The sequence below is a fragment of the Sphaeroforma arctica genome, assembly GCF_001186125.1.
Source record: "Sphaeroforma arctica JP610 unplaced genomic scaffold supercont1.334, whole genome shotgun sequence".
In the NCBI taxonomy this organism is placed as follows: Eukaryota; class Ichthyosporea; order Ichthyophonida; genus Sphaeroforma; species Sphaeroforma arctica.
Genome location: NW_014040224.1, coordinates 18,819 through 45,718, shown reverse-complemented (window position 1 = coordinate 45,718; position 26,900 = coordinate 18,819). Strand labels below are relative to the sequence as shown.

Genomic DNA, 26,900 nt, shown 5'->3' with positions numbered 1-26,900 from the left:
ATATATTATATGTTTATTTATTTATTTGTGTTTGTGCCTGTGATCCCTCGCACAGCCAGTTTGTCTCGCTATTGAATCGTATGTATGTGCATGGACGCCCATTGGGTTATATTATTGCGGGTGTTGGATTGTTTGGTGGAAGTACATATTGAGTGCTGCTTTTAATATATATATATTGATTTTATTGTCTGGCTCTTTTCGGAATTGTCTTGTCTTGCTGTTAGCTGTGCGATTCTCAATGTTTATGTGCAGTACGAAGTATTCAGTCATTTTTTGGTCCACTTATGCATATTTGTATAGTGATGCTTTATTGAATATGGGTCATCGTGTTTTCAACACATCCTATTCTGCTACATTCACCATATGTACGTAATTAGAGATGACATTATGTCGTCGTACGCGCATGTGGGTGCATGCGCCTGAAGTATCTGGCAGTTGTCATATTCGTGTCTAAAAAAAGTCGAGTGGCGTGCTATTCTGGGTTTCAGAAGCGATTTGTCTATCTTGATATTCTGCGGACGACAAACTTAGTACATTTGCTCTTGTTATTCATAGTGAGCATGGATTTGGCAGTGCAAGTCAACCAGGCTCCCCAGGTGGTGGTAGAATACCAAGTCAAAGGTTAAATTCCAATCAGTTGGCATGGTCAGCAGTGGGCGGGTTTCACGACTCCATGAACAAATCAAATACGACTTCCCCGCAAGTGGATCGTATAGAACGCATGCGGATGAATTCTGCCCAATCGCCCATGACTTCACTATCGATGGGCAATTTGCCAATGCGAATGAATCCGAAGTATGTTAGTGTGCTTGAGTAATCGTTTTCAAGTGTACTTTTTTAGTATATAAGCTATCTTGCTTGTTTCGAGAACCAGCTATATTGTTTAGGGCAGTCTTCCCTACCCCCTGCCCCCTCCCCCCTTGGGGATATCTTAAGACTACATGATCATTCTGCCTCGCCGGTAATGCAAGACTTCCTGTCACCTCGCATTTGTGTCCGATGTTTAGGCATTATTATTATTTTGTCCTCTTTCACAGCAATATGGCGACATCGCTGGAGAATTTTCAACAGCTCAGAGACAGTACCGATAATATGAACAGCTGGCATAGCAACAAGGATCTTCAAATGCAACAAAACCAGCAACAGCGACAGTTCAATCAAAGCCAAGGTGGCTCGGCGGCAAATTCGAGGAACAATTCCGTCTTGGATCTTATGGGGGCTAATTTCGTGGCGGTTACAGGGCAGGACCAGAGTCAGAGCCAACAAATGCAGATGCAACATCAACAGTACCAACAACAGCAGATGCAGCAACGGCAACAGTTCTCGCAGCAATATCCGTCACAATCTTCTCTAAGCGCGTCGAACTCCTATGGGAATGTGGCGCACAATCAGCCCTTCAAGAATACTCGCTCGTTTGGCAACGACATGCAATCCATGTCCTCAGACTCTCTATCGCAGCAGAGCAACAACTTACGAACCATGCTCAATAATCCACTTATAAATCCACCACCGCACGCCCAGCAACAAGTAAATCGAATAGCGAACCAAAGTCTTAGCCACGGTAGAGCAAACTCTTGGAATCCACAAGCGTCAGATCAATCCATGCCAAACTTCTCTGCCTCGCGCGAAGACCTTATGGTAAATACCGCTGGCATGTTCGAAGGCAATGGCGAGGCCAGCATGCCCGGTAGCAGAAATACCAGCACAACAAATTTGATGAACCCCTATCGTGGCAATGATAATATGGTTCACAATAATGGTCCGAACCAGTTCAATCAGCAAGGCGCCGCTCCGGGATATTCATCACCCATGAGTATCAGTGCATCTAATTTGGAATCGGTCATTCATACACTGAGTAATTCGTCGTCATTGTCGGATGTGAGTCAATTTGGGCGAGCCTCGCCTGCGCACAGTAAGGTGCTGTCGAGTTCTAACCTTAGCCGCTCAAATGTTCAACACCAAAGGTCGGCCGGGAATCCCGCCATGTTTGGTTCTGGGCAAACGGGCGAAGGTATGTCCACTCTAGCAGACAAAGCTTCGGTCATTGGACGGACGACTGATATGGCGTTCCAGCAAGAAATTCTTGATCACTTAAAGAATTTGGTTTGAGCGCTCGCCAATCGAGTGTTCACTGTGATTTGGGAACACTTGTGTGCCTTAGTGGACACGTCTCATATGTCATTGGGCAAACCAACCAACTAGCACTGAATCCATTTGCCAAGGGGGCTGATCAGCGATCATGGAGGGAACAATTTCCCAGCGTTTGAAGCGTGGAGAGCGATGTCAAGAAATCTGAGATACTGACCACCATAGTTTTTCTCGCTTAAGGTGTATTATATTCTGGCGTGCGCTCGATGTGATAGAATATATCGAGTATGTCTTATCCACTTGTACTGGACATGCATCATACGCCTCACCCATACGCAATCAACAGGTCTATGGACAAAGCACACCCGACATTTGGCCCACTTGGCGTCAAATATGCATCCGTAGCGTTTGATAAGACATGATATCGAGTACGGCAGCACTGCTTCACTGTTCGCCCATTCTTAAGCGGTCTGAACTTTAATTGAGGCGATACTATCAAAGCGTCTTTATTCAACCATATATATATATCTACCTAATTATCCCGTTATCTATACTGCCTTTTCTTCGGCTATTCTCATTCTTTTATCATGCAGCAGTGAATCTCTGAAAACTGCTCTGTGAACTTTAATAACAATTCATGTGAACACGAAAGCTATTAAGCCCAGTATTAAATAGCGCTCTTGAGCGACTTTTTATATCACATTGTCAACGCCACTATCCTTGTAGCCAGGTTTTTGGTTCGGGAGAATACTCGCCACCCTCACACTCAGTGATCTAATATATAAAAACTACAGACGAGATATTGATCTCTGCGATAGCGCGGGCCAATTACGTGATGTAGGTAACATAAATCCTTTTATTCCTAGCCTTTCATTCGTAGGCTATAATAACACTAAGAGAACACTTATATATGTACCCCATTTCATTCTGCGATAAATATATTGATAGACGAGCCATTTGATCGTGACACGTTTGTATTTCTAAACTCCCGCAACACATATCGCTGTCATACCGGGTTGGTCATTAGCTTGAGCTTCTGAGATGTGCTGAGTAATTGGAAAGTTCTGGTCGGTTGGCCCTCGACTTATATTTGCTACAGGTACTGCAAAAAACTTCACTCGGTCCAAGAACGCATTGGAGGAGCAAATTGGATTGTTGGATTCTGCCGGCCATTGTGCCTGGATTATAGTGCAGACTGTGGTGCCACAACACTGAATTTTCGTAGCCTTCTAAAATAGACAGAATTTTGCTTCTGGCAATGAAAAACAATGTCCGCCCACAGACATTAGTGCAATTGTAGAAGCTCACTTAGCAGCGAACCAACGCTGGCATGTGAAGTCTTCTTTTGGTCAGCTCTTCTTTTGGTCAGCTTTGTAATACTTCCTAAGCTTGGCGCCTAAGTACTCAGCCGATTTGAAGAAACCGGCCGTGGGAAGTCCCTTCGCACTTTGAATTAAACTCGACCACTTGACGATCCTGGCCATCCCTATTATGGAAATTATTTGCATGGATAAGATAAGCATTGAGGAATCGCGAAATCATCTGGAATAAAAAAATAGAGATGCGACTTGACCAGCTTAGAGTAGATCGAAAAATTCGTATATTTGATTATCACAGAATACAAAACAATAGCGCACATGCCGTTCTCCAATACTTCAGCACCATAAAACCAGCGCCATATGTCAAATACGCATCACTGTCTCTGCATTGTCACATGCCTTTTTGAATTTCGAGCGGCGTGTATACTCGATCTCTGCTGCCCGAAACGGTGACTCTTTGTAAATTGGACGGTAGACCATCACACAGTCGTTGCAACACTTCAATGTCTTTGCTTTGTGACATAGTGCCATCGCTAGCCGTAGACAAAACACAACGCTCGACTAAATCTTCGATCGACGGCGCGTACATTGTTCGGAACCTATTATAGAAATCAGAAAGGTTCCGGTTGATGGTGAACTTTTCACACAGCTCTCGGTGGGCCTGATATACTGTACACGTGCATGAACATGCAGGGTAAGCCAAAAAAAAAATTTCAATTCCTGCGCTAATCTACGTACAAGCAGTGTCCATTCTTCCTATTTTAGTTCAAATTTGTTTTCTGATTCACTCCGCGAAGACGAACAGTAATACCACATACCCGTTCAAATTACCTTTGACTATATTTTGAATCTTGCGAGGGTGCTCGCCATATGTCATACGGAAGTCGCCCGTGTATGAAAATGCAGCTATAGTTTCGAAAAAATCAGATTCCCTGAATTTCTCCGGCAAGAGGAGCAGAGCCATCTCAGCAGCCGAAAGTAAGTTCTGTGAATACAGCGACCTGAGATCCGCATTTGGCTCTTTCAACATCGTGATCTGTAGAATGGATATTGTGTAGCCCCAGTCAGGAACAACACAATAGTCGACACAAGCGATACGTAGAAACAACTGAAATTGATCTCAGAGTCTGAACACATCGAAAAATCTAGATGCCGATCCTTACCGGTTTATGGAGTCTACCACTTAAATAGAGAGTATTCCACTCGGTTAGATCCTTGGCTAAATCATCAGCCTCGATAACCCCATACTTTATAAGCTGAAAAAGTACAGTATATAATGCTAAACTGTGGTTAGATGACTAAAATAAGCATTCAAAGTGCATCCCTGTATTTTTGCTTGACAAATCAGTATGAACTGCTTTGCTTTCATGTGACACAATCAGTTCTACTACACACAAAGAAGCGGAAAGACTGAACAAAAAGTTGATCTGAAACCTAACATACACGATCTTCGAAAGGCACCAGAGTGTTGTAGTAAACAGACGCTCCAACTTTTGTTTGGAGATGTGTGATCGCTGCGGGACCAAGAAACCTCATTGCTGAATAATCTGTAGGGTTTCGCTTCAAATTTTCAGAATGCCATCGACGAGAATCTTCCACGGCGAATACCAGATCAATCATATTGTCCTGTAATTATACCGGTGAACACGTCTTTTAAGAGCTCGTGCTGATATAAATTGTGTCTACGAAGCGACTAGAAATACACACATCGTCAGATTAAACAGAAAATTTCTCTTTCAATTATGCGTATTACTCATCATCGAAATGCAGAAGAAATGGGCAAAAAACACGTTCGTGTATGAAGAACATATCATGACGAGCTCCGCAACAAACTATCATGGTTGCATCTCGCGTCCAAAAATATAGATATCGCACATGTACCTAAATAACTTCAGCATAAAAAAGGGCGGGCACATGTAATATTGCAAAATGAATATATGTCTCTCAGAAAAACCACTATACGAGCAAGAAAATGAAGAAAAAATTAAGTAGATACTCTTGGATTTCTACATGGACATTCTTACATCCGAATGAAGTGCCTACTCAACATATATGCACGAGCATTTGTCCGTGAATGAACCTGATTACATATACAAGTTTTGTGTTATAGTGAGTATGACTAATATATACGACTATACAGGTGCTATATATATATATATATGAGTGTGTGTGTATATATATATATAGATGTGCGTGTGAGTATATGCATTCACTTGTGTTCATTTTTTGTGCAAGATGATGTACAGGATAACACAGACATACACATACACGTGCATAAATAGGACAATTGAGGACGATCATATATTGATTCACACCATATTGTTAAGACTTTCAGAGAAACAGAACATAAAGTTATTTGCATTTGCAGACACATTCTTCAATATTGTGTCTTTCGATATGAAAAGATGCGCACAATACATAACGACGAGGTAAAATATACGCATACGCACGCAATTATAGATTATTAAAAGAATAAAAATACACAGTTTAACGGTGTGTGTCCACATACGTATGCAAGAGTATGCAGCTCGGTATATGTTATTTATGGACGAATAAGTAAATGAAAAATTATGCAGGCTTTAAAGTGTGTTTCCACGCAAGTATTTGAGAGTATACAGCTTAATATGTATGGTTTCATTCATTAATTCGATACGTTTGCAGACATGTATACAAAAAATATGTGTACGTATGCACGAATGTGGTGTTTCACTCACTTCATATGCTTGTTGCAGCATATAAGCACTAGATAGGTGCTACATAGGTTTGAGATTACGAATGTTGGAGGGGTTAACTCTTGGATGCCAGGTTAATTGACTTTTACCGATACATTGACGTGGTTTATGGAGAAGGAGCACAAGCTCGGTCCCGACGTATCATATGATCTGTTGTACGACATATTATTCCTGAAGCATGGCGTGGCCATATATGACTGAGCAATTCACAGCTACAAGGATGAAATCGCTGTCCATACAGCAGCTTCTTCCGACAATAGATGATGTTTTAATTCGCATTGAAAAAGACACGTGCAAACTGGAAATATGCTCGGTCTATCAATCTCCCTGAGATATTTATACCAACTTACCTTTATGTCACTTCCCTCTTGTGGGGAAATTCCTGAACCATAAGCAAAGGCGAATACTATATTTTCTGGGAATCGATTCATCACTTTCTTGCTGAATGCGGCCTGATCTGAACTCTTACGTAATGTACACTTGCATGCATTGTACACATTGGACGTATAGCTCAGTACTCGCCGACCTATACCTGAATACTGCATCCTCGTCTTTGAACATGTATTACAAACAGGAGATATCTCCTTTGTTCAGATATATTTGAACTTCTCTGGATATAATTTTATTTATAGCAGAACAAAGACACGCATTGTTTTTGATTTTTTTTGTTTATTTTAGGAAGCTACATTTGGTATTTTTGTAGTTCCAAACCCAAATCGTAGCCTTCTGCCTGTATTTTTTTTCTGAGGCGTATTTTTAAATCAATAGCATATATTTAATTATTGATCCCACCAGAGCAGAGAACCAAATACCAATTCGCCAAGGTCCGATGTGCAGAAACGGATGATTGCAATCACAGTCAAGCATGGTAGGCAGAGTTACCCTCTGACCTTTGATCCATCGAAGGGTGCTACTGCTCTTAAACGGAGTGTTTCAACGCAAACCAAGATACCTGTTGATAAATTGACAGTTATATGTAAAGGAGGGGTCAAGGTAGACCACGACGCGGACGTCTTCAAGATCAATAGCAGCTCAAAGGTGACAGTTATGGGCCAGGTGAGCAATACATATTTATGTCCATATATATATATATCTATCTATATATATATATTTATATATATATATATATATATATATATAGTATATATATATATATATATATAGTGTGTGTGTGTGTGTGTATGTATGTGTATGTATGTATGTATGTATATATATATATATATATGTATCATTATCTTTTGCGTCGGGCCTTCAAATAAGCTGATCACAACCGGAAACCCTTGTGCTGCTTAACAAAAATCTAAAGCGTCCCGTTCATACAACTACTATTAAAAGCACAATTTGTTTCGTTTCAGGTCGATGCTCAGTGGGCTAAGCTGATGGATATCGCCCGACGACTTCGACTGTTTGAAGCGGACGTGAACAAAATTGCGCCTCTAGTAGGTACAGAAGCAGCTACTCCCAATAAAACGCTCGAGCTCGGCGAGACTCTCACAAAGCTTCTCCTGGAAATGGATGGCATCGACCTTAGTGCTTGTGAATTAGAGGACGATGTTCTGAGGGGGAGAAGGAAAGAACTGGTAAACAGGATACTCGGTTTAATAAAGATTTGCGAAGCAGATTAGTCTGCATTGTTCGATTATTGTTGTATGATTCGTGCTTTATATCGATAATTAAATCAAAAAGTCTTTTGGTGCCCATAGATAACCACACATAAAGAAGATTTCATGTTGTGAGAGATTTCAGGTACGGGCGTCTGACGAAAGACTCTCGAGCTCGGTGAGACTCTCACCAAGCTTCTCCTGGAAATGGATGGCATCGACCTTAGTGCTTTTGAATCAGAGGTGAATGTTCTGAGGGGGAGAAGGAAAGAACTGGTAAACAGGATACCCGGTTTAATAAAGATTTGCGAAGCAGAGTAGTCTGCATTGTTCGATTATTGTTGTATGATTCGTGCTTTATATCGATAATTAAGTCAAAACGTCTTTTGGTGCCCATAGATAACACATAAAGAAGCTTATGTTGTGATATATTTCAGGCACGGGCGTCTGACGAAAGACTAAGTATGTGGCAAGACTTCGCGAGAGATACTATCAATCACAATAGGCCGTACTATTGCTACGCGCGCCCTTGTCTTCTGTTGCCAGGACCTAGCCCCGATCCTTACAAGGTGTATTGGCTCTCTTAATCCGATCTTTTCTGGAGATTCTATGGTTCACACCTCTGACTCAAACCCTGTAATCGTGTGCACTGTGCCCTCTTGCCCTCCTAGCCCGGGCTTCTCCCTCTCCAGCAGTAGTTTAGACTTTAGGGGGCATATAGTGTTTGCTGCGCGCGATACATATATGAAATACAAAAAAAAATTGATGATGTCATGTATCACACTCTTGCGAGTGTTGGGTCTAATATATGTACATATCTATATATGCACACGTATATAAATACTCGAGAATATATCAAACTTTTAAGGCTAAAATATCTAACTTATGTAGCTTTAACTTTTGAATCTTTTACGCGTGCATACATACTTTAGTACTGGTTAGGAGATAGGCACACCTAACACATCAATACCGTTAAGGCCTGCTGCAATGGACTTCTCTGACGATGATTTCGACGACGACGATGAGTTTGACGCCATGGACATACTTGCCCCCATAGGCATGGGTATGCCTACAGGGCTGCTACCATTTCCTGGGCAGGGGGGAGGGATGGCCCAAATAGGGTTTAACCTGGGAGCCTTGGGACAGTTGGGAATGGCCATTCCTGGGAACATAGCACAGCACTCGCCAGCCGTGTCTGCGTTTATGGAAGGGCTGGGTATAGGGTCGGCTCAGAGACCGTGGAACAGATCGACCAGTTTGAACTCTGTGTATGACAACAAACCCCTGGCTGCGTGGATCACAAAGTTCATAGCAGACTACTACATCGAGTATGTCACTTGTTTTCTTTTGATAGTGCTATTAGTATGGTTAGAATCGGAGATATGCTGCATACAGACTTAGTTTTACCTATTTTTAGAGTAGCTATCGAGCACACGTCTTGCTTGCAATCGTTGTGCTCAAAATGATAGGAGAGGTGTCCGAAATCACGCAACAACGAGGTGCAACTACGCTGTCCGAAATGTATGCAAAATTTAGTTATAATTCGGACACGGATTTATTTTCTCTCTTAGGGTTAAGCACCTTTCGCGTGTCTGGTTCCATCTCTTGATTGCGTATCGTTTTGTGTGATAGACGACAGATATGCCTTTGTGCGAATCCTGCTCGTATAGATATCCTGTTTATGGTAGGTTTTTGCAGAACACGACTGATTTATACAAGTTTGCATTGTAGCGTACTTTTGTTGCTGGTACCTGACATTTTGTCGCTTCCGTGGTTTGGCTTCAACAAATATGATAGCACGTTGCAATAGTGAGCTTTATGTATGCTTTCCGCTTCAATTTCATCGATGCACACCATCACATAGGTAGAAGTACAAGAGCTTGGATAATATTAAGTCTATAAGAAAAATATACCTAAGTTAGTTGGCCTGGATATTGCATCTGCTCAAGCTAGCATCTCGCAAACATGCAAGTTCACCTGTCCTTTCTAATGCCAATCTCGCCGTCCCTGTATACCGATCGTGTCATCCTGATTTGTACAATTATATTTTATTTGCTCACGTACTTCAAAATCCGTTACATACCCAGGTACAGAAACATCGTGGACGCGCTGCCAACTGTGACTGTACTAACGAGCGTCCAAGATATATTGCCACCAGTCACTCGCGCTTTTACTTTGCGGTTGGCGGCCCAGGATAGGAAATCGGTTCCCGCTGTTGATAGCCCCGCTGTTTCTGAAACAAAAAGAAATACTAGTAGGACCAGGAATACCTTAGCACGAGAAAGGACAGATCAACCGGCGAGTGGTGGCAGTAAAGGGAACTTGAAGAAAGGGAAGGAGCCCGCTCATATGGAAGTGGTCGCAGCGCTATCAAAGATATCCTTTGAGCCTGAATTTTATAGCATGCGACCAACTGGTGGAGAAGAAGGCGACGAAAATGCGATGCGCTTCTGCGGAAGAGAATTTACCAAGACTGAGCTGTGCTATTCATGCGCAGATTGCGGAGTGAACGAGACATGTGCAATGTGTGCGACATGCTTCCACAACTCGGTGCACAAAAATCACAATTACAAAGCGCTGCCCGCGGGCACCAGGGGTCTTTGTGATTGCGGCAATCCGGATGCGTGGCGCGCTCATCCTAGTTGCAATGAGCATGCCAGCGCTTATGTACACTCCGATGGGGCGAAGTCTGTAGCGGTGGAGGCCGATGTTGACGCAGTGGGGAATAGTACGAATGATGATGGTGTGAACAACCCTACTAAAAATGTGGCCACAATGTGTGGGAAGGAACTGACACCGGGCATGCCCGCAGTAAGATGTAAAGACTGTGAGATAGACGAAACGTGCTGTTTGTGTTTGCCGTGCTTTCAAGCGAGTGAACACAAAGACCACAATTTCGAAGTAGATACAATGACCGAAGGCACTTGCGATTGTGGAGATGTGGATGCATGGAGTGACCATGTGCACTGCAAAATACACATCCAAGGATTGACTCACGACGAAAAGATGAGAGGGAGTGTGAAGTGCGGCAAGACTGTCAGTCCTGAAGAAAGTATTTACCGATGTCTGGAGTGTGAAAGCATGCCCACAAGCGCCTTGTGTTCTCCATGCTTTGAAATGAGCGAACACAAGTTCCATCAGTCTGAAACTGTCACCTCGTCGGGGGGTGTATGTAGTTGTGGGATTGAAGAAGCATGGACCGCCCATACTCATTGTAGTCTGCACATCGGAACAGCCGAGGTTCTTAAGAAGCCAGAGGCTCCGTATTTTGTCAAAAAGTTCTGGAAAGATACTATCAACGACGTGGTACACTTTATCGACAATGCCATGGCCGGTATGTTAGCGCGTGGTATGGGTAGTGAGTAAGTGTCTTGGTTTGTTCTCCCTGTATCATTATGCCAGTCTGGTGTTAGAGCTCGCTATTCAATAATGCTACCCTGGTGTCGCACGACGCGCGGATAGAGGGATACCCAATGTGGAGCGCTTTCTTGGAGGCAGTAAACTGCACTCCTTTATTTATTTAGGTCTGTAGGCGAATCCGCATGCGATAACATACACATGTCTTCAAGTCTGGAGACGCGTTCCAGCAACTTATGTGCCGTTGGATAGGTATCAAGCAATTTTCAATTGATCAATTTTTTTTCCAACAGGGTGCAACACTGGTTGCTGTTTTTACAAATCACAGATGAAAACCAATACTTCCAAGCGATATGCTGTTGTCGCAACATTTGTCAGCAATGGCTACCCAGCCATGATAGCCCTTCACATGAAGTAAGTATATTTACGATCGACGTTCGTGAAAATTGGTTCCCAGTTTTTTTACGCTTTATTTTCACTAACTCAGTATTCTTTGGAATCACGAGAAGGAGTCAGCTTTTGAGTTCGACTACAACTCTAGAGGGTCCATAGCCTTTTCGGTGGATATCTGTACAGTTTCGCGGAGGTTTCTTAATGTCTGATGTTCACTCTGATTCTTCTAGAATGACTCTTGGGTACGCGGAAGCCGAGAGTACTAGACTAGCCACCCGTGTCACCAGTGAGGGTCGTGCAGTTGTCTTTGTGGGTAAAATTGACGATTCAGTAGTGAAGCGATTGATGCAGAGTACAATTGACGGCATCAAGTATCGCGTGGTGGAGCTGAACGTGGCAGTGCAGGTATGAAGCGCCATCTATGCTATCTCATGCAAAGAAATTTACTTCGGCGACTTTGTTCCAGAGTTTTAAGCGCGCCGTTTTCCAAGTGTCAGTATTTTATCGGATCTAATTAAGGCATGTGATGGCAAATGGCATCCGCATAATGCAAATTTTTCACTTCCTTGACCAAACACAGGAAGAATGTATTGTGCAAGGAATTGATTGGTTATCGGAGATTTGCCGAGAACACCCTCTGCTGCGTGAGTACGTGTGCGATGCTTTGCAAACGAATCTCCAAACTCGTTTGGTCAATGAGGACAAATATTGGAAAGGTTTACGTAAAGCTATCAATAGTCTCTACTTCACTAGTTTGCTGATCGTACCACACAAACGGAGGTAATTTTGGGTCGTTCTTTATTTCATACTCGGATAGTATGGGGTGTCATTTTACGTTTCAGAGGGGCCAGATGAGGCTGAAGTGGAATTTCCACTTCCGATAAATTTCATCGGTCTCTGAGTTCTTAATTTCTGTTACCTGCAATGAAAAGGCTGGCGTATCGTTGAACTTGTCCAACTGCTATACTTCACAACTTGCTCATGGCACAATCCCGTTTCATGGTTAAAGCGGAGTATACACCTTACAAATTCCATCAGCTCTGTTTGTGTTTTTAATTTTTTGATATCTGCTGCAATGAAATGAAATAGTATCGTATTTCATCAGCTGTTATACTACATGACATTCTGATGACCCAATCTCGTTTTAAATTTGCAGGGTGCTGGCGTATGCACTGCTAAACAATTATGGGCAGATTCAGAGCCAATTCATGCAGAAACGGTTCAAGTATGATCATAGCTGCCTCGCCTTGACTGTACAATTCCTGACGAGTCCTGCAATTGTACAAGGGGAGAAAGGTCTAGCTATGCGCGTCACCACTGCTATTCTTGTGAGTTTTTATGACACTTCTGATATGTTTGCGCATGCGTTATGGCTTGAGGTGATATCGTTCATATCCAATGGAGTTCACCTTAGTTGGGCTCCTTCCCCATATCTTTTGTGTTAGGTGCAACGTCCGTTTGGGTGGGTGTAAAATGATTTCGTATACGCATTGATGTATGCACACTCACTTCAGCCGATGCGTATTGACACGCAAACATAGAAAACGTGTTCTCAAATATTCTTACACTGGGTCGCTCTCGTGTCTGCCTTTTTCTGGTACTATCCGACATATAGGAGACTCTGGCACCATATGTCAATCCCATGCTGGATACACTGGACACGGACAAGCTCGTCGACACGTTGTCCAGGGGTAATTTCATGCTTGAAGACTTGTCATATATACTGCGCTCTCTGGGGAAACTTCCGTGGGACAAAAAAGGTTCGTGTATGAGGATTATGCACTGTGTTTCGTGGAGTCAAATTACCATGAAGCTCGTCGTGTGCTTGATTATCGTGCGCTAGCGGTGTTGTTGCTCGATTTTCCTCGACCATGTTACTCTTTCAATCACTACTACTTTATTTGGAGGTTTTATGCTTGTTTTTTATCGATGACTAATGAGTCATATTTCTACCTTTCAGAGATTTTTAAAAAGAATACTCGACCAAAACGCAGCTGTAAAGTGAGCAGCGCGAAGAGCTGGATGGATACCATCAACCTTCCTGCTCCGCACGTGATTCTCTTTATCGACAGTATATTGGATATCATTCGCATGTTCCAGGTTTGAAATCTTACAAGTCTAATCTTGCCCGTATATCAAACATCTATTACTGAAGTGTGAAGTCTCTGTGCAATTGATTTTGGAGTAACTAAGCGCTCCTTCGTGTTCATACTGTCTGTGTGCGTTGCCATGCATGTACTGACTCATTCTAATTTGGTGTGCTAAGTTTGGCCATTGATTGAAGCTGCCTATTGCAACTGCCACTGATTCGTATATATATGCCTTGCGCCCTTGACCTGAAATTGTTTGATTATAATTATATCCGTACCGAATCTTGTGAGTCTGCTCTCGTTAAACCTTTTTTTTTACTACTGAAATTTGAAATCCGTTTCTGCTCACGCAGGCTATTGACGGCCAAGCAAGAATAAGCAGAGATATGCCACACGTGGCGTATGAAAGCGAGGCCTTTCGCTTGGCGTTCGACCGCGCGATGGCCCTGGCCAGACTTATCGCTAGCTTTGTTGGATATGTTTCCGAGTATGTTCAGAGTTGGTGTATGTATTTTATGATAGATGGAGGTTTTGTGCAATAATAATACTACTTGTGCTTTTTGTGAACGGGTATATGTAGTCGGTTTTATGCATCAAATCGCGCGATAGGCTCTAGACATCATAGTTTGAAGCCAATGTTCGTAATTTATTAGGTTGCTTTTCAATGGCAAAATCTATCTACTGTTTTTTAATTGTGGCTTCTCAGTCTGTGTGAATCGCCTTGGGTTTATTTGCTATCGATTAGTAGATTTGGCAGCTACAGCATATACTAACGTGTGATCGTATTAATGTGTTCATTTTTTTTAGGAATACTTCTGCTCTTGTTTACTCCATCCGCGCGTGTGTGGGTCATATCGGAGCGACGCGTAAACGATTGCAGCGACGTGATAAATCGGCCCCATACAAAGTGATTTTTACCGTGTATCTACCCTTGCATCAGCTTTTGAGCGGTATGTCACGTGCCGACTACTCTATGACTATTTTTGGTTTATTGGTATATTCACTTCAGCCTGTGTGTAAATATAGTTCAGACATTGTGTGCCCTTTGTTTCGAAAGTTATGAACTATTGTACTCTGCATGTATTTCTGCAGCTCCCACTGCGGTCGCGATTGTAATTTTTTTATCAATATATTTTGATTTTTCGAGAATGAAACTAGGTTTTGTTCAGAATCTAACCCCGATCTAATATTCGTATGTGTTTCTAACGTTTGTAGCCCTCATCGATGTTTTCGAAGTTAAAACTAAGAACGTATCGCTGCTGTGGCCGCTGCTACGGACACAAAATACACCAGTAGTCTCCGATATTATTCGTGACCTGGTGAATGCTTTGGCCTTCAGAAGTCAGGTGTCTGCTAATTTGTGGGTGCGAAATGGCAACCCGCCTCGAGAAGTGGTGAGTCGCATAACGTCACAATTTCATTCATTCATAGGCTTGCAACATATGGATGCATGTTATTTTGCGCCCGCGTGCATGTGTTTCATGGGCATATTGTTTACGTTGTATATCGTTTTGCTTTAAAGTTTGAGCTGCTTAGTTTGTATAAGCTATATGCATCGGTCGATATAAGATTGTGAGCGTGAGCTTCAATGAGGGTTCTAACATTTTCAAATTACTACTGACACTCAGGCTTCGAGATATCGACATGAAATGAGACAGATGCTTTACGAACCTCAGATGCGTCTTTTGCAAATGATGTTCGAATGCCAGGCCGAAAATTCAGATTCAATTGCATTGGAGTTACTTCAAGCATTCAGCGCTCGGCGGTTTTTACTTAAGGTACGTCTGATGTCTATAATTCCATGGCGACGTCGTGTGTGGGGAAAGGTTTATAAAGTGAACGAGTAAGTTTTATTTTCTCGTCTCGCGTGTTCTTGAGCTCTTAGTTTAGTGACAAATTGAAACTATAATTTTTACCTGTGCCAATTGCAAATTCGTATTTGAAATTGACATCCGGTTTTCCTACCTTATTTGGGCAATAGGCTGTGGAAGAAAACGATTGGGATGACGCTGTTGAAACGTCTTTGTTCGAACGTCAGACTGAGTGGGTGTCCGTCAACCTCCTGCTGGCGGACATGTTTCACCTAATCATCTCCACCATGCTGGAAACTCGGGTGTCGGAACGTAAGTTTATTATACCTTAATTTGTAGGTTGCCTATTGATTGTATTATTATTATTTCTCGTACCTGTGGATTACTGATTTTTTTTTACGATTGTACATACTCCCTTGTCCACAGCCCTTGCCCGAGATATCATCCAATGGCTGATGCTGAAACCTGCACTCTACAGCACTCTAGCGGAGAGGTGTGGTGACTTCTTCGACAAGGAAGTTTTCGATGCTGCTTTGAGTACGATGAGCGAACACGATGATCGAAAACGGTATTTGATGATGTCGCGTGTCCAAATCATCGTGTGACCGTTCAATCTAGGTGCACTCATGTCGTGTCACCCTCGTTCTTTGTCTTGAATATTCTTACTTGTTATTTTCAATTGTCTATTCGGCCTTGGGACTTAGCGCACACAAGTATCCCTCTACTGGACCTGGTACACTACGGCGATTAGTGTTTAAACTACGATTGAGCAGAAACCGAGAATTCGACTGGCTAATTGGTTATTTGCTTTCATCTACAATCAATTTAGGGGGAACACGCGAAAAACTTACTCGCTGTTGGCACGGTATCATTATCAATTTACGCCACATTTCGCGCACTTCTGCAATACTGAGAGAGATGAGGCGATGAAGAAAGTTCTTTCGATGGCAAAAGACGAGGGAGAGGGCGCGAACTACTTCCACGTATGCATATGAGTTGCATTTTTCCATAGAGCCAGCTTGACAGTTACCAGTGTATGCACAATTTAAAAAAATACAAGTGTATGCACATTTAAAAAAAATACAAGTGTATGCACATTTAAAAAAAATACAAGTGTATGCACACTTACAGAATAGTATCAGGTATTACTTCTATGGCTCTCTACATTCTACTTTTTCTTGCTTACCAAATGTCGTTCTTTGGTATGATTTTTGAGCAGAGGTTTCCACTGGGCGTGGATGCTGCAGGAGCATTTTTGTTTCTGAAGGTGCTGAAGAGCAGAATATTCCTCTGCATTATCACACATGTTCTTCGGCTCAGCAGGAGCGAAAATCCGCAGTTGACTGGAACCCTTGCCCAAACTGTAAGTTGGAGATTATGGACAATTTCGTTTACCAGATGTATTACCCCCGTGTCAATGCTGATTTGTTTGGACTGCAGCTCCACACACTGTGATGTCTGTTTGTGAATGCTTTTTTTTCACGTTTGCTTTTCAAATGTGGGGCCCAATACAATTCCAGTATTATTGATATGCTTCAGAGCAAGCAAATTCGGATTTAAAACATTTATCAATTCGGATGCTTCGTTTTCTGTTCTGCGTATACAGGTTTTCTGGATTTTGGTACTGGCTGTTCGAGCGCAAGAGCTGTGTGGCGTAATGCTTTTCACTGAGGCTTTGAATAAAATACTACTTGATGGTGGAGGATCTTTGGCCGCTGTTCTACGGCAGGTGAGGCGTATTTGATGTGCTAGCATGTCGATTCGTTTGCACATGCTTTATATGCGCGATCCGAACAAAATCCCCTCTATTTTCTTCAATATGTAATTCCTCTTCTGTTGAATGATGCATGAAGGCGCCAATGCCACTTCTTATTTATCATTGACGTTTTTTGGCTTCTATCAGTGTCAGCTTGGGCCCTTTGGGAGAGACTTCGCGCCTCTACTGAAGTTCGTCTCACAGAGTCTGGGTTTCGATGGTAGTGTCGATGATTCTGTTGAGACCAAAAGAAATGGAGCCACACCTGAGATCGGTATCAAGAAACGCCTCAGAGAATGTAGTGTGGAAGCGGAGAGTGAAGAGTACGTAACACCTGGGCGAATAACAGTGCATGCACATATATCAAGAGTGGGCTGTCCTATCAAGTGCCGATTGTAATGTTCGACTTGAGCGTGTAGTCAAATAGTTTATTGATAGTACAACTCGAACGGACTTTTCTGTGTTGTATGTCGACTTATGTTGAAATCAGGTACTGCAACTGCTTCGTAGTGCATATCTAAAATATCTAACACCTTTACTACCTACGCACAGATCTCGCGCCCTGAAACGTGTGCGCAAGGCAGAGGCTGTGAAACGAAGAGCCGTCATCATGCAAAAGATGGCAAAACAACAGAAGAGCTTCCTGGACCACAGCTCGGCTTCATCTGACAGCAAGGGGGGAAAGACGGCGTTCAAGGTTTGTATTGCTATAGAGCGACCTTGAATTTCGCGGTATATCCTGTTTTCCTGTTCTGATCATTCTTCTTGTGCGTTCTGTCTTGTGTGACATCGCTGACGGTTGGCTCATGTCCATGCATCATTGAACTGCTTGGATGGTATCTATTTTGTTTTGAATGCTATTCAAGTAAAATCTTGCACGAACACGCACAATAATAACCCAATTGTGTCAAATTTTCTATTCGTACTGATATCGTGCAGACCGATAAAGTGTTTTCATCGACAGCCTATCCGGAGACTGTGGTAACTTGTATCATGTGTCAAGAAGACGATAAACTTTACATGCAATCATGTCCGGAAGTATCGAACCGAAGAGCAATCAGTGCTATCGCTTACATCCAGGTAACGCGCCCGATTTGTTTCATCTTCTTTAGCATATACACGTCAATCCCGCCCGTATTGATTTGGGCAATTCGAAGGGCTTGTCCCAAGTTATGTGTGTTCGTGTCTGCATATTTAAAAATTGCTTTTAAGCAGCACTATCTTGAATTGATGAATTTGATGTTTTAATTGATGAATTTAGATTTCTGTGTTAATTATCAAAAGAAGAAAATCTATGACTTCATGCATGCTTGCGGGGTTAATGCTTTCATGATTTATTTATTTTAGACACATTCCAACTGCAAGCTTGAGGGTGAGTTGAAGCTATGATCCTGGTAGCGACTTCGCTCGTTCCCTGGCCGTAGTTGCACTTTTTTTCTGGGTTTGGAGTGATTGATAAAATAATATAGAATTGCTCGCAAAGAAATCACATTTTTAGGTAATTTTAGATGCCTCATTTTTCTTTCCAATTTTTTTTTATGACATTGCATTACAGGAATCCGGAGTTATACATACAGTGATGCGGAATGTCTTGAATAATAATTTGAACAAGAAGCCAAACAACTTTAATCAGGCACGCAACAATCTTCCCTGCGGTCCCGAATTGTTCATGGACGGATGTGGGCACACAGTTCACAATCATTGTTTGGAGGGCTACATCGATTCTCTCAAGCTTTCGCGACACGAAGCGTATGTGGTGTAGATTTTCTGTGTTCTCGTATATACCATTTAATGTACCTCGTGCCCGCCCACATACCTGTATGCTTTGCGCTGAATTGTATATCTCTGTATGTTGGCGCTCTACCTTACATTCTTCTGATCACCTATGAAATCTGCAGGCCCCTGCATTATATCGAAAACATAGACGTCGGCGAGTTCCTCTGCCCAATGTGTAAGCGTTTAGGCAATGTTCTGATCCCCTATATAGAGGCACCGCCACCGCTTGCTAAGAAGGTAAAGAGGTTTCGATCTCACTATGATCGCTGGAGGATTCCTATTGCTGTATCACGTTGCAGATTTCCTGATCAATCGGTGGTGATTGTGTCGATATTATTGCACTGCAGGCAATAGCTATTTCATAAAAAGACCATATAATTTACATGCGCTGTATGTATCTCTTTCATTCTCCAGATGGACAGGAAGGCTCTTTTAGCAGAGGCTATGGCACAGGAGAAAATATATTATGAGTTAATGATTATGGTAGTGAGCTCAATCAGGATTCGTCATCAACGCTCAAATTCTTGGGATTGTGTGCGCAAGGGACTCAATTCGCTTGAATCACACTCTCGTCTTAAGTTAGCCAAACATGCTCAGGTATGTCGACGAGATTCAAATATACTCTTTTCTTGACAATCATACCTATATTTAAGTTGGATCTAAACTCAAATCTTATTTGGCTCGAATTTCTAGGCATGTTGCAATTTTTCTCCGCCTGATGCCACAGCCTTTGCTAATGGTCTACCATATATCTTGTATGTAGCTTCCGATCGAGGAAGTTATGTGGTATACAATCGCATCCATAGAGTTGGCTGGTCGCTGTGGTGCTCAACAAATACCAAACCCCGCCGGCCCACACAAGGATGTTGATAAGCAGCAATTGATCGCTGTGCGCACCAATCTGCGCATATTGAAAACGCTTTATAGGGCGCTTTCTGGGTATCGAAAGTGGAGTATGCGGTATGTCGTCTCACTTAACAGATTTGGTATCGTTATACTCTATATCTAGTGAAGTATAGCTCCGCGGCATACAGCAGTTTTCTTTTCTTATGAATTACTATTAATACCATGACAATGTATTATTTGGACGTTTTTAGCTTTGTTCAATTTTCATCTCGTTCCGTCACCGATATGTCTTAGAATAGAAAGAGCATGCTTTCGCGAAATCTTTCTGCAATATTTCACCGTTAATCTTGTTTTTTCTTTGTTTTTTTAAATGCCCCTACTTTGCTGTCACCAGAATGTCAGCTCTTGCACCCCCCATAAATGACGTGAAGATCAGGAGTAGCAAGGCGAAAGGTAAATGTTCATCCGAGTCTACAGCAACTGCGGCATCGAGGATCAGTAATCGCAACAGAGGCGATGCCCGGAGTACGGCTCCCACTTATCGCAGCTCAAATTTGTCTGCGTCCACATCATTCGATGCAAACGGCAATGGAACTTCAACCTCAAACTCAACCTCAACCTCGAACTCAGCCTTAAACTCGACCCCAACGTCAAACTCAAACCCTGCCACAAAGTCGACCTCATGCTCAAATTCAACTTCAAGTTCGAAGGCAATCTCCTCAACACCTGACACACATTTAACAGAGAGTGACCATGTTCTAGCGTTGCCCATGTGCACTGGTGATGTATCATCTCTAAAGGCATTGTACGAGTGCAGTATCACTGGATTTAGAGGCGCCTTTTTGAATCGTAACTTCGATATGCATGCCCAGTTATGGGGTTGCAATGAGGGACATACACCATGGTCTGCGTGTAAGAACAAGTCAGCTGAACTCTGGCAGGAATACAATGTTTTTCGCAAGCTGGTAGTGCGATCATGCCAGCCTATCTGTTCACCGACCACGCTACCTACTTTAGATACAATTGCCCATCTGAAAGATGCAGACAGAGCCAGGCAGCAAAGTATTTCGGAACCGGATGTGACAAGGTTTAAGGGTTTGGTGTGGGAAGCTTTTCGCACTCACTTGTTGCAACACATTCACAAGATCAGAGTTGATACTTTCAAGCCATGGGAACTACTAAACCTACAAGCAGATCCAGATCACCGGAACGTCCCTCGCTGGTTTTCCTCTCTAGTTCGAAGTATGTGTCACGGTTTAACTGATCTGTATCAAAAGGAGGATCCTATGAACCTTGATTATTCTGATATCATGATCTCGGCGTGGCTGCATCGTGTAGAAAGGGCAGAAATCGTTTTGATGCGCTGGATGATTCCCTTCTTGCGGCAGAGCGCCTGTCTCCAAGTTGTAGTGTGGGACGATGACACACTTCCCGATCTTCAGCCCATTGGTAAGTATTCTTGGCAGCAAAATGATTATTTATATGACCCGTATAAAGTATTTCTGTCATGTATTTAGAAGCATGGTTTGTTTGTGCAGAGGCCGAAGCCACGTTGCAAGAACGATTACAGCTTGTTAAATTCGAAATACCGTGCAACAACTTCAACAGTGCATCCTTGGTGTAGTGAAATTCAATGGCACGAAAATACCCAGATCATGCAAACATTTACTTACCAGAGAAGCGTATTCCAGGAGCCTGTCATTTGTTCTGGTTTCTTCTTCTCACTCAATCGTATATTGGTCATTGCTAGATGAGGATGGGCTCTCTTTCACCTTCGAATTCAACAACTTGTGCGAGCGATTATTGCCTCCGGTCGTTCGAGAAGTGGCACCACAGGCAGTATCTACAAACGAATCAGCTTATGACGCACTACCAGTCGTGGCCATTGCCACTGCGCTAACAGTCAGTGAACGACAATACTACGAGAACATGCTTACTAAACCATGGGCGGTGACAAATCTTCTCAGTCAATCATTTCGGATACGGCCTGAGTTGGGGGCTGGACTTCTACCGCATGACTACAGTAAGCTTGTGTTGAGGGGTGCTACGGAGAAGTGCAAACAGTGTAATTCTGTTCCTGAACAAACTGCGCTGTGTATGCTTTGTGGTGCAAAAGTATGCGTGATGGGGCAATGTTGCCAACAGAGAATGCCTTCGGTGCGTCGGCCACCGCTGCCGTACGATAGAAACACGTGTGCCTTCCGGAACTACGATTTTGGTGAGTCTGTGCAAGACTGCATGTATGGAGAAGCTAACATACATGCGGCTACGTGTGGAAATGGTTTGGGCGTGTTTCTTATTTCAGAGCAGTGCAATATAGTTTTTGTATCACCTGGAATGCAACATCATGGTAAAGGCGCATTGGACACCGAGTTAGCACCCTATATAGATTCTCATGGTGAGAGTGGCGAGGGTTTGAGGCTGGGCCATGCATTGAGTTGGGACGAGCAGTTGGCTGACGAATTAATGAATATGTACCTCAATCATGACGTATTGAAGACCATCACAACACTCACAGATGAGCACGGTCAGAGAAGGTGGAACAGGCTGTAAGACGGTAAAGAAGGACGTGACTTCACACGAGCGTCATATCTAGTTCTCCGCCTAGTTAGACTTCGCTCATGCACAATCCTCCCTACTTCCTCCCATGAAATCAGGGACCAGATTGCCGTCCCTCACGGTATTACTCATCATGCGCATTGTATGCGCTGACTAATCGATTTAAAAGAGAAGATATTACATTTAGAGTTTTTTCTCTTTTTTCTAAAAATAGTATAATGGCTCGTGAAGGGTTTAGGGTTTTAGGGTTTTTAAAAACCCATAATCGCAAGCGCAGGTTTGTGTCATAACCTCCGCGATATACCTATGTACAGGACCCGATGGCAGACTGATTATGTTAGTTTAAACCTACTACGGCGTGCTATTCAGTACTATACGGACGCTAGGTGTCTGAGTTTGCAGTACGATATTATAGAACTGAAGGGTACAAGAAATTATTTTTAACGTCATCCTCGTCGGCACTTGTTCTGAAATAAGTAGAGGCAGAAGTTCCGACTCGATGTGATCTCTCATTATAGACCATTTTGGAGTCTGGAAATATCTCTTGGGGTTGCCCATGTTGTATATGTACCACGATAGCTAGTTATTGGCGAGTTATATTATATTTCGGTGCACTAGCGACTGCTCGTGTGCGTGGACATACCGGGGGCTGCACGATAAGGCTTTTTCAGTCGCTTTCCTGAGACGTTCGGGGAGGATATGTTAAGCACTCAGCGTTATCTAGATCGACATCTTTCAAAGTGTTTGCTAGCAATGTAAATTTATCTATTTGACTCCCTTGTATTGATGGCAATCATATTCATTATAATGCCTTACCTCAAAAGTACAAGTTTAATCGGAACCCTCAAATATCGATAGACAATGTACCTGCCATGATTGAAGTTTCGCGGAACACTGCATCACAAAATTTGTGCATAGCTAGTGGTGTATAAATAGCTATTTGCTTCCCTCATATTAATGTTTAACATTCACGTTCTGTTCAACTATATTTCCGCTGCAAAACAAAGGTTCAAAATGGGACGCGGATAGCGACACAGATCGAAAAGCAGTATACTTATAAAATATACCTGCTATGCGGAACTCTTGAATAAAACTTAATCGAAAATTCGGTGTTGAAGTGACAGTATATGTCTCATCTGGAAATTATCCGTTGTTCTCAGGGACTTGAATATGATTTGATTCTCGTGCCAAACGTCTAAATTTGGTGCACAGCTTGTTATAAACATGCTTCAAATCACGGCACTCTGACATCGATCGAGAGAATTATTGGCCTCAGACCAACTTTAGCACTACTGCACTGGGTGTTAGATGGTCCGTTGACACGACAGTGTGAAAACCATACATATATTTCTCCAATCGATAGTAATGTAGTAAATTCATGCCCCAATGGCAGGCTGTTATATCCTCGACAGCTCAGACGTGAAAATAACATACATGTGTTGCTGCGTCCATTGATCACTGGACAAATCAACTGCTTCAATACTAGTAGCTGTACTATTGTTTTAGTAAGGCTCCTGATGATTTGTTTATCTTCATATCACATTTTGAACTAAAATTTGATTTGAATCAGACTATCGAGACCCAAGTATAATTTGAACACAAATTTGATTTGAGTTAGAAACCAAGGCTTAAATATACTCCCAGTGTGTTTTACTAGTTTGACAGACAAAATTAGTTCCCTCCTCAACTCACGAACTCTTTTTGGAGGGTTCGGCCCACTGAGTAATATACCTCAACATGCTTAGCAGTTTGACCAACTTCATTTTGGACTACTAGTCTTGATAACGGGACTCGCCCGCGATAAATTTGGCTAGCTCCTCGGGACCCACGCTATTCCTTGAATAGGGAGATAAATGATTAGACACTCCTAAATGGAGAAATTTCAGAGCATAATACGAGAAAAATTCCTCGTATGAAGGAAATTCAGGACTACAATACAAGGTACCAAAAGAAGTCGGGAATTGAAGTGTTCGGAGTGTTTGCTTTTGACGGTAGTGCAACTCGTTTTGATATTTACTCGAAAGTCACTTTGCGCACAGTATGCTACCTTTTATTGCTGGGAGGCGTGCTCGGCATAGGTATAGCGCCTTCGTCGATAGATATTGTCCGACCATGGAAGGTTGCACCCAACATATTGCTCTCATCTTGCACTTCGCTGATGTATCGTGCCCCCTAAAGGTTGAATAAGAACGTGTTTTAAAAGCTCACTGGTGGTGAAAGATGAAGCTAGGAGGTGGTTATCACTTACAATCTCATAAATGATCAAGAGTGCGTGGCAAATTACAAGGTTTATTTCTCTAGCCACGAGACGACATTGTGCCCGTGTAGCTTGGTTACAAAACAGCTCACTTATATATGTCAAGGTTATGAAGCAAAGACAACTACAGATAACAGCTTGAGCTCGATGTGAGACATCGTAATCATACTTACAAGACTGGCACACTCACGTGCTTTTCACAATGCAGTATCGACTGCAACAAAATGCAAAATTTCACGAGACATTCTTCAGCGCGATGCCACAAGATCAAGAGTATCAATTAGTTATCGTTACCTTCACAACCATGGTACGGGCTCGTTGAAGTATGGTGTGGAGTGCTCGGACGTGTTCTCGCTGCATCTCGATTTCGAGTTCCAGTGTGATGTCCACCTTCCCATGAATCTAATTGGATCAATTTAATTCAAGCACTTCATATCACTTCAGTATATTGAGCATCGAAAATTCTTAGTCAATATTGGTCTATTTCGAAAGTCAAGTTCTTGTCGCAAAGGTTTAGCATACATCCTATGCATAGCTTTTAGATGTTTTCGACGACTCGCATGTCAAAATCCCACTTACTTGTAGCTTCTCAATGTCATCTAATCGCTTCTGCTGAATTTTCATACTCTTTTGAATCTGATTGATCCGATCTTGCGTCACGAGTTCCTCTTGTCCTATAGTAACAATGCCAGCGTGTATCAGAATTTACATCTCCTAGTTCTTAGATAGTTTAACGATAGAACTTTGAGCTGACAACTCAAACAATGTGGGTTCAAATCCTACCTTAAAAGATGATAAGCGAATACACTCATAGCCGATGAAGTCTGGCAATGACAGATGTATTTTATGGCGTGCATAACTTTATGGAAGAATTCTTTCCAGTTTCCGCTACATTACTTTTACTAAAGTTTTTGACACTACCAATAGTGTTCCGGAGTATTCCGCTACGCAGTTCATATTGCCCCGGAGGGGTATCTCGTTACATGATCTATATTGCCCCGCGGTTGCGAGCAAAAGAACGAGTAGCTCGAAACTTCTATTGGTATATATTCCTCAGAAATTTACACTATAATTCATCAATGATGCAATACGAGGGAAACTACGGACTATCAGTGAAAAACCTCTCATTCTATCCGTACGCTGGAAAGAAAAACCGACTACATAACGGCACAGAGGGACACAAACCGGCCTAATGCTAGGTTCGAGGCGCAATAGCACCAATTGTCACCACCGCTTAGTAGCCACAAGGATAAATATTGCTATACGATACGCACCAAAAGATGCACACACCGAAAATTCATGTGTACATCGTATATAGCGTGAATGAACAAGACTATATTGAGAAGTCGAATAGTCTTCAGGAATAGTCGGCATACCTGAGATTGCTTCAACGTTTCTGCGCATTATACTCTTCAGCTTACTATCAACCAGTGATGAAGCCGACACCTTCGCGCTGGCAACTTTCCGCGCTGCATCGGAACTAACAGGGAACAGACTAACAATGAAGACAGCGTTATGACAGTCTAAGTGTCAAAATTCGACGGTACGAACACACTCTTCAACATTATCACAATCATAATTGTATGCACCTCCACACCTGACTCTATGTGCAGTTTCGGCTGATGCGTCAGTATCTACAGAGAGGGCGTCTATTGCAGTCGAAGACTCGGATGTCTTACGCTGTAAAAGGTATTGTTTGCATCGAAATCAATTGCAGGATACACTGAAACCGACTGTCATTTCTTGCCGCATACAAGAGTGACAGTAAAATATATATTTGTAGAACTCAATAATTGCGCTAAATACTTCAGTAGTTGGTCGTGGCGTGTACAAACATTAACTCTCCAGGAAACTGGCCGGATAAATTTTGGTTTTCGAAATTATTGGCGAAACGTACCTTTTTCAAAGCCACTATAGCTTTCCGCCATTTCTGCAGCTCGGTGCGCGGGCGAGAAAGACTACGACAATCGTAAACGCCTTTACGGTCACGAGGTATCCATGGGGGCGCATTATCCTGTGAAAACGTTGATTGTACTCGTCTGTTGGACTTCTCAACACCACTTGTATCATCACCATCATCATCACGCTTCCGTTCTCCTTGAGCGATTTCATCCTCATCTAGAAGCAGTCACGATATACCATCAATTAAAAAGTACGAACACCTACATACAGAAAAATATATCCTTTATTCAGATACTTATATATATATATATATATATATATATATATATATATATATATATATATATATATATGTGTGTGTGTGTGTGTGTGTGTGTGTGTGTGTGTGTGTGTGTGTGTGTGTGTGTGTGTGT

General features: G+C 42.5%; 5 protein-coding genes and 1 non-coding gene across 6 annotated transcripts in view; 4 read left to right on the top strand and 2 right to left on the bottom strand.

Moving 5' to 3' along the window:
- SARC_05305 (hypothetical protein) overlaps nt 1-2,109 on the top strand; it is a gene marked incomplete at its 3' end in the record, with an annotated part of 5,084 nt that extends 2,975 nt beyond the window's left edge. The window contains exons 4-5 of the mRNA XM_014300836.1: nt 556-795; nt 1,038-2,109. Of these exons, the coding sequence (XP_014156311.1) occupies nt 556-795; nt 1,038-2,109 (1,312 nt within the window). The remainder of the gene's footprint in view (nt 1-555; nt 796-1,037) is intronic.
- A 788-nt stretch (nt 2,110-2,897) lies between these two features.
- SARC_05304 (hypothetical protein) lies at nt 2,898-6,725 on the bottom strand. Its single transcript, XM_014300835.1, has 6 exons — nt 6,490-6,725; nt 4,851-5,033; nt 4,571-4,663; nt 4,226-4,443; nt 3,807-4,006; nt 2,898-3,574 (listed from the first exon to the last, which is right to left on the bottom strand). Exons 1-6 carry the CDS (start codon nt 6,682-6,684, stop codon nt 3,438-3,440), a joined length of 1,026 nt encoding a protein of 341 aa, XP_014156310.1. The 5' UTR covers nt 6,685-6,725; the 3' UTR covers nt 2,898-3,437.
- Nucleotides 6,726-6,982: 257 nt separating this feature from the next.
- SARC_05303 (hypothetical protein) lies at nt 6,983-7,764 on the top strand (the record flags this gene model as incomplete). Its single annotated transcript, XM_014300834.1, has 2 exons — nt 6,983-7,195; nt 7,495-7,764. 2 exons carry the CDS (start codon nt 6,983-6,985, stop codon nt 7,762-7,764), a joined length of 483 nt encoding a protein of 160 aa, XP_014156309.1.
- Nucleotides 7,765-8,727: 963 nt separating this feature from the next.
- On the top strand, nt 8,728-22,509 carry SARC_05302 (hypothetical protein; the record flags this gene model as incomplete). Its single annotated transcript, XM_014300833.1, has 27 exons — nt 8,728-9,068; nt 9,828-11,074; nt 11,391-11,511; nt 11,585-11,683; nt 11,721-11,895; nt 12,071-12,270; nt 12,647-12,818; nt 13,106-13,250; nt 13,451-13,590; nt 13,934-14,067; nt 14,388-14,530; nt 14,796-14,974; nt 15,209-15,358; nt 15,562-15,703; nt 15,818-15,959; nt 16,221-16,374; nt 16,611-16,754; nt 16,998-17,120; nt 17,295-17,470; nt 17,700-17,844; nt 18,087-18,227; nt 18,703-18,896; nt 19,046-19,160; nt 19,338-19,520; nt 19,687-19,883; nt 20,164-21,218; nt 21,520-22,509. 27 exons carry the CDS (start codon nt 8,728-8,730, stop codon nt 22,320-22,322), a joined length of 6,960 nt encoding a protein of 2,319 aa, XP_014156308.1. The 3' UTR covers nt 22,323-22,509.
- Nucleotides 22,510-23,941: 1,432 nt separating this feature from the next.
- The window catches only part of SARC_05301 (hypothetical protein), an 8,632-nt gene continuing 5,673 nt past the window's right edge, over nt 23,942-26,900 (bottom strand). The window contains exons 9-15 of the mRNA XM_014300832.1: nt 26,483-26,703; nt 26,183-26,265; nt 25,962-26,065; nt 25,165-25,259; nt 24,880-24,987; nt 24,376-24,500; nt 23,942-24,164 (exon numbers count right to left, since the gene is read on the bottom strand). Coding sequence (XP_014156307.1) covers nt 24,101-24,164; nt 24,376-24,500; nt 24,880-24,987; nt 25,165-25,259; nt 25,962-26,065; nt 26,183-26,265; nt 26,483-26,703 — 800 coding nt within the window. The 3' untranslated portion in view covers nt 23,942-24,100. The remainder of the gene's footprint in view (nt 24,165-24,375; nt 24,501-24,879; nt 24,988-25,164; nt 25,260-25,961; nt 26,066-26,182; nt 26,266-26,482; nt 26,704-26,900) is intronic.
- Nucleotides 25,305-25,376, top strand: SARC_30111. Its single transcript has one exon. It is a non-coding gene; the product is annotated as a tRNA-Val (tRNA).

What these genes read in the sequence shown, in the direction of transcription:
- SARC_05304 (XM_014300835.1), bottom strand. Translation starts at nt 6,684, where the DNA reads ATGCAGTATTCAGGTATAGGTCGGCGAGTACTGAGCTATACGTCCAAT. An exon ending in AAGAGGGAAGTGACATAAAG is followed by an intron (nt 5,034 to 6,489) that starts GTAAGTTGGTAT and finishes GTATAATTACAG; the next exon opens with GACAATATGATTGATCTGGT. An exon ending in GTCAAAGGTAATTTGAACGG is followed by an intron (nt 4,007 to 4,225) that starts GTATGTGGTATT and finishes TTTCTATAATAG; the next exon opens with GTTCCGAACAATGTACGCGC.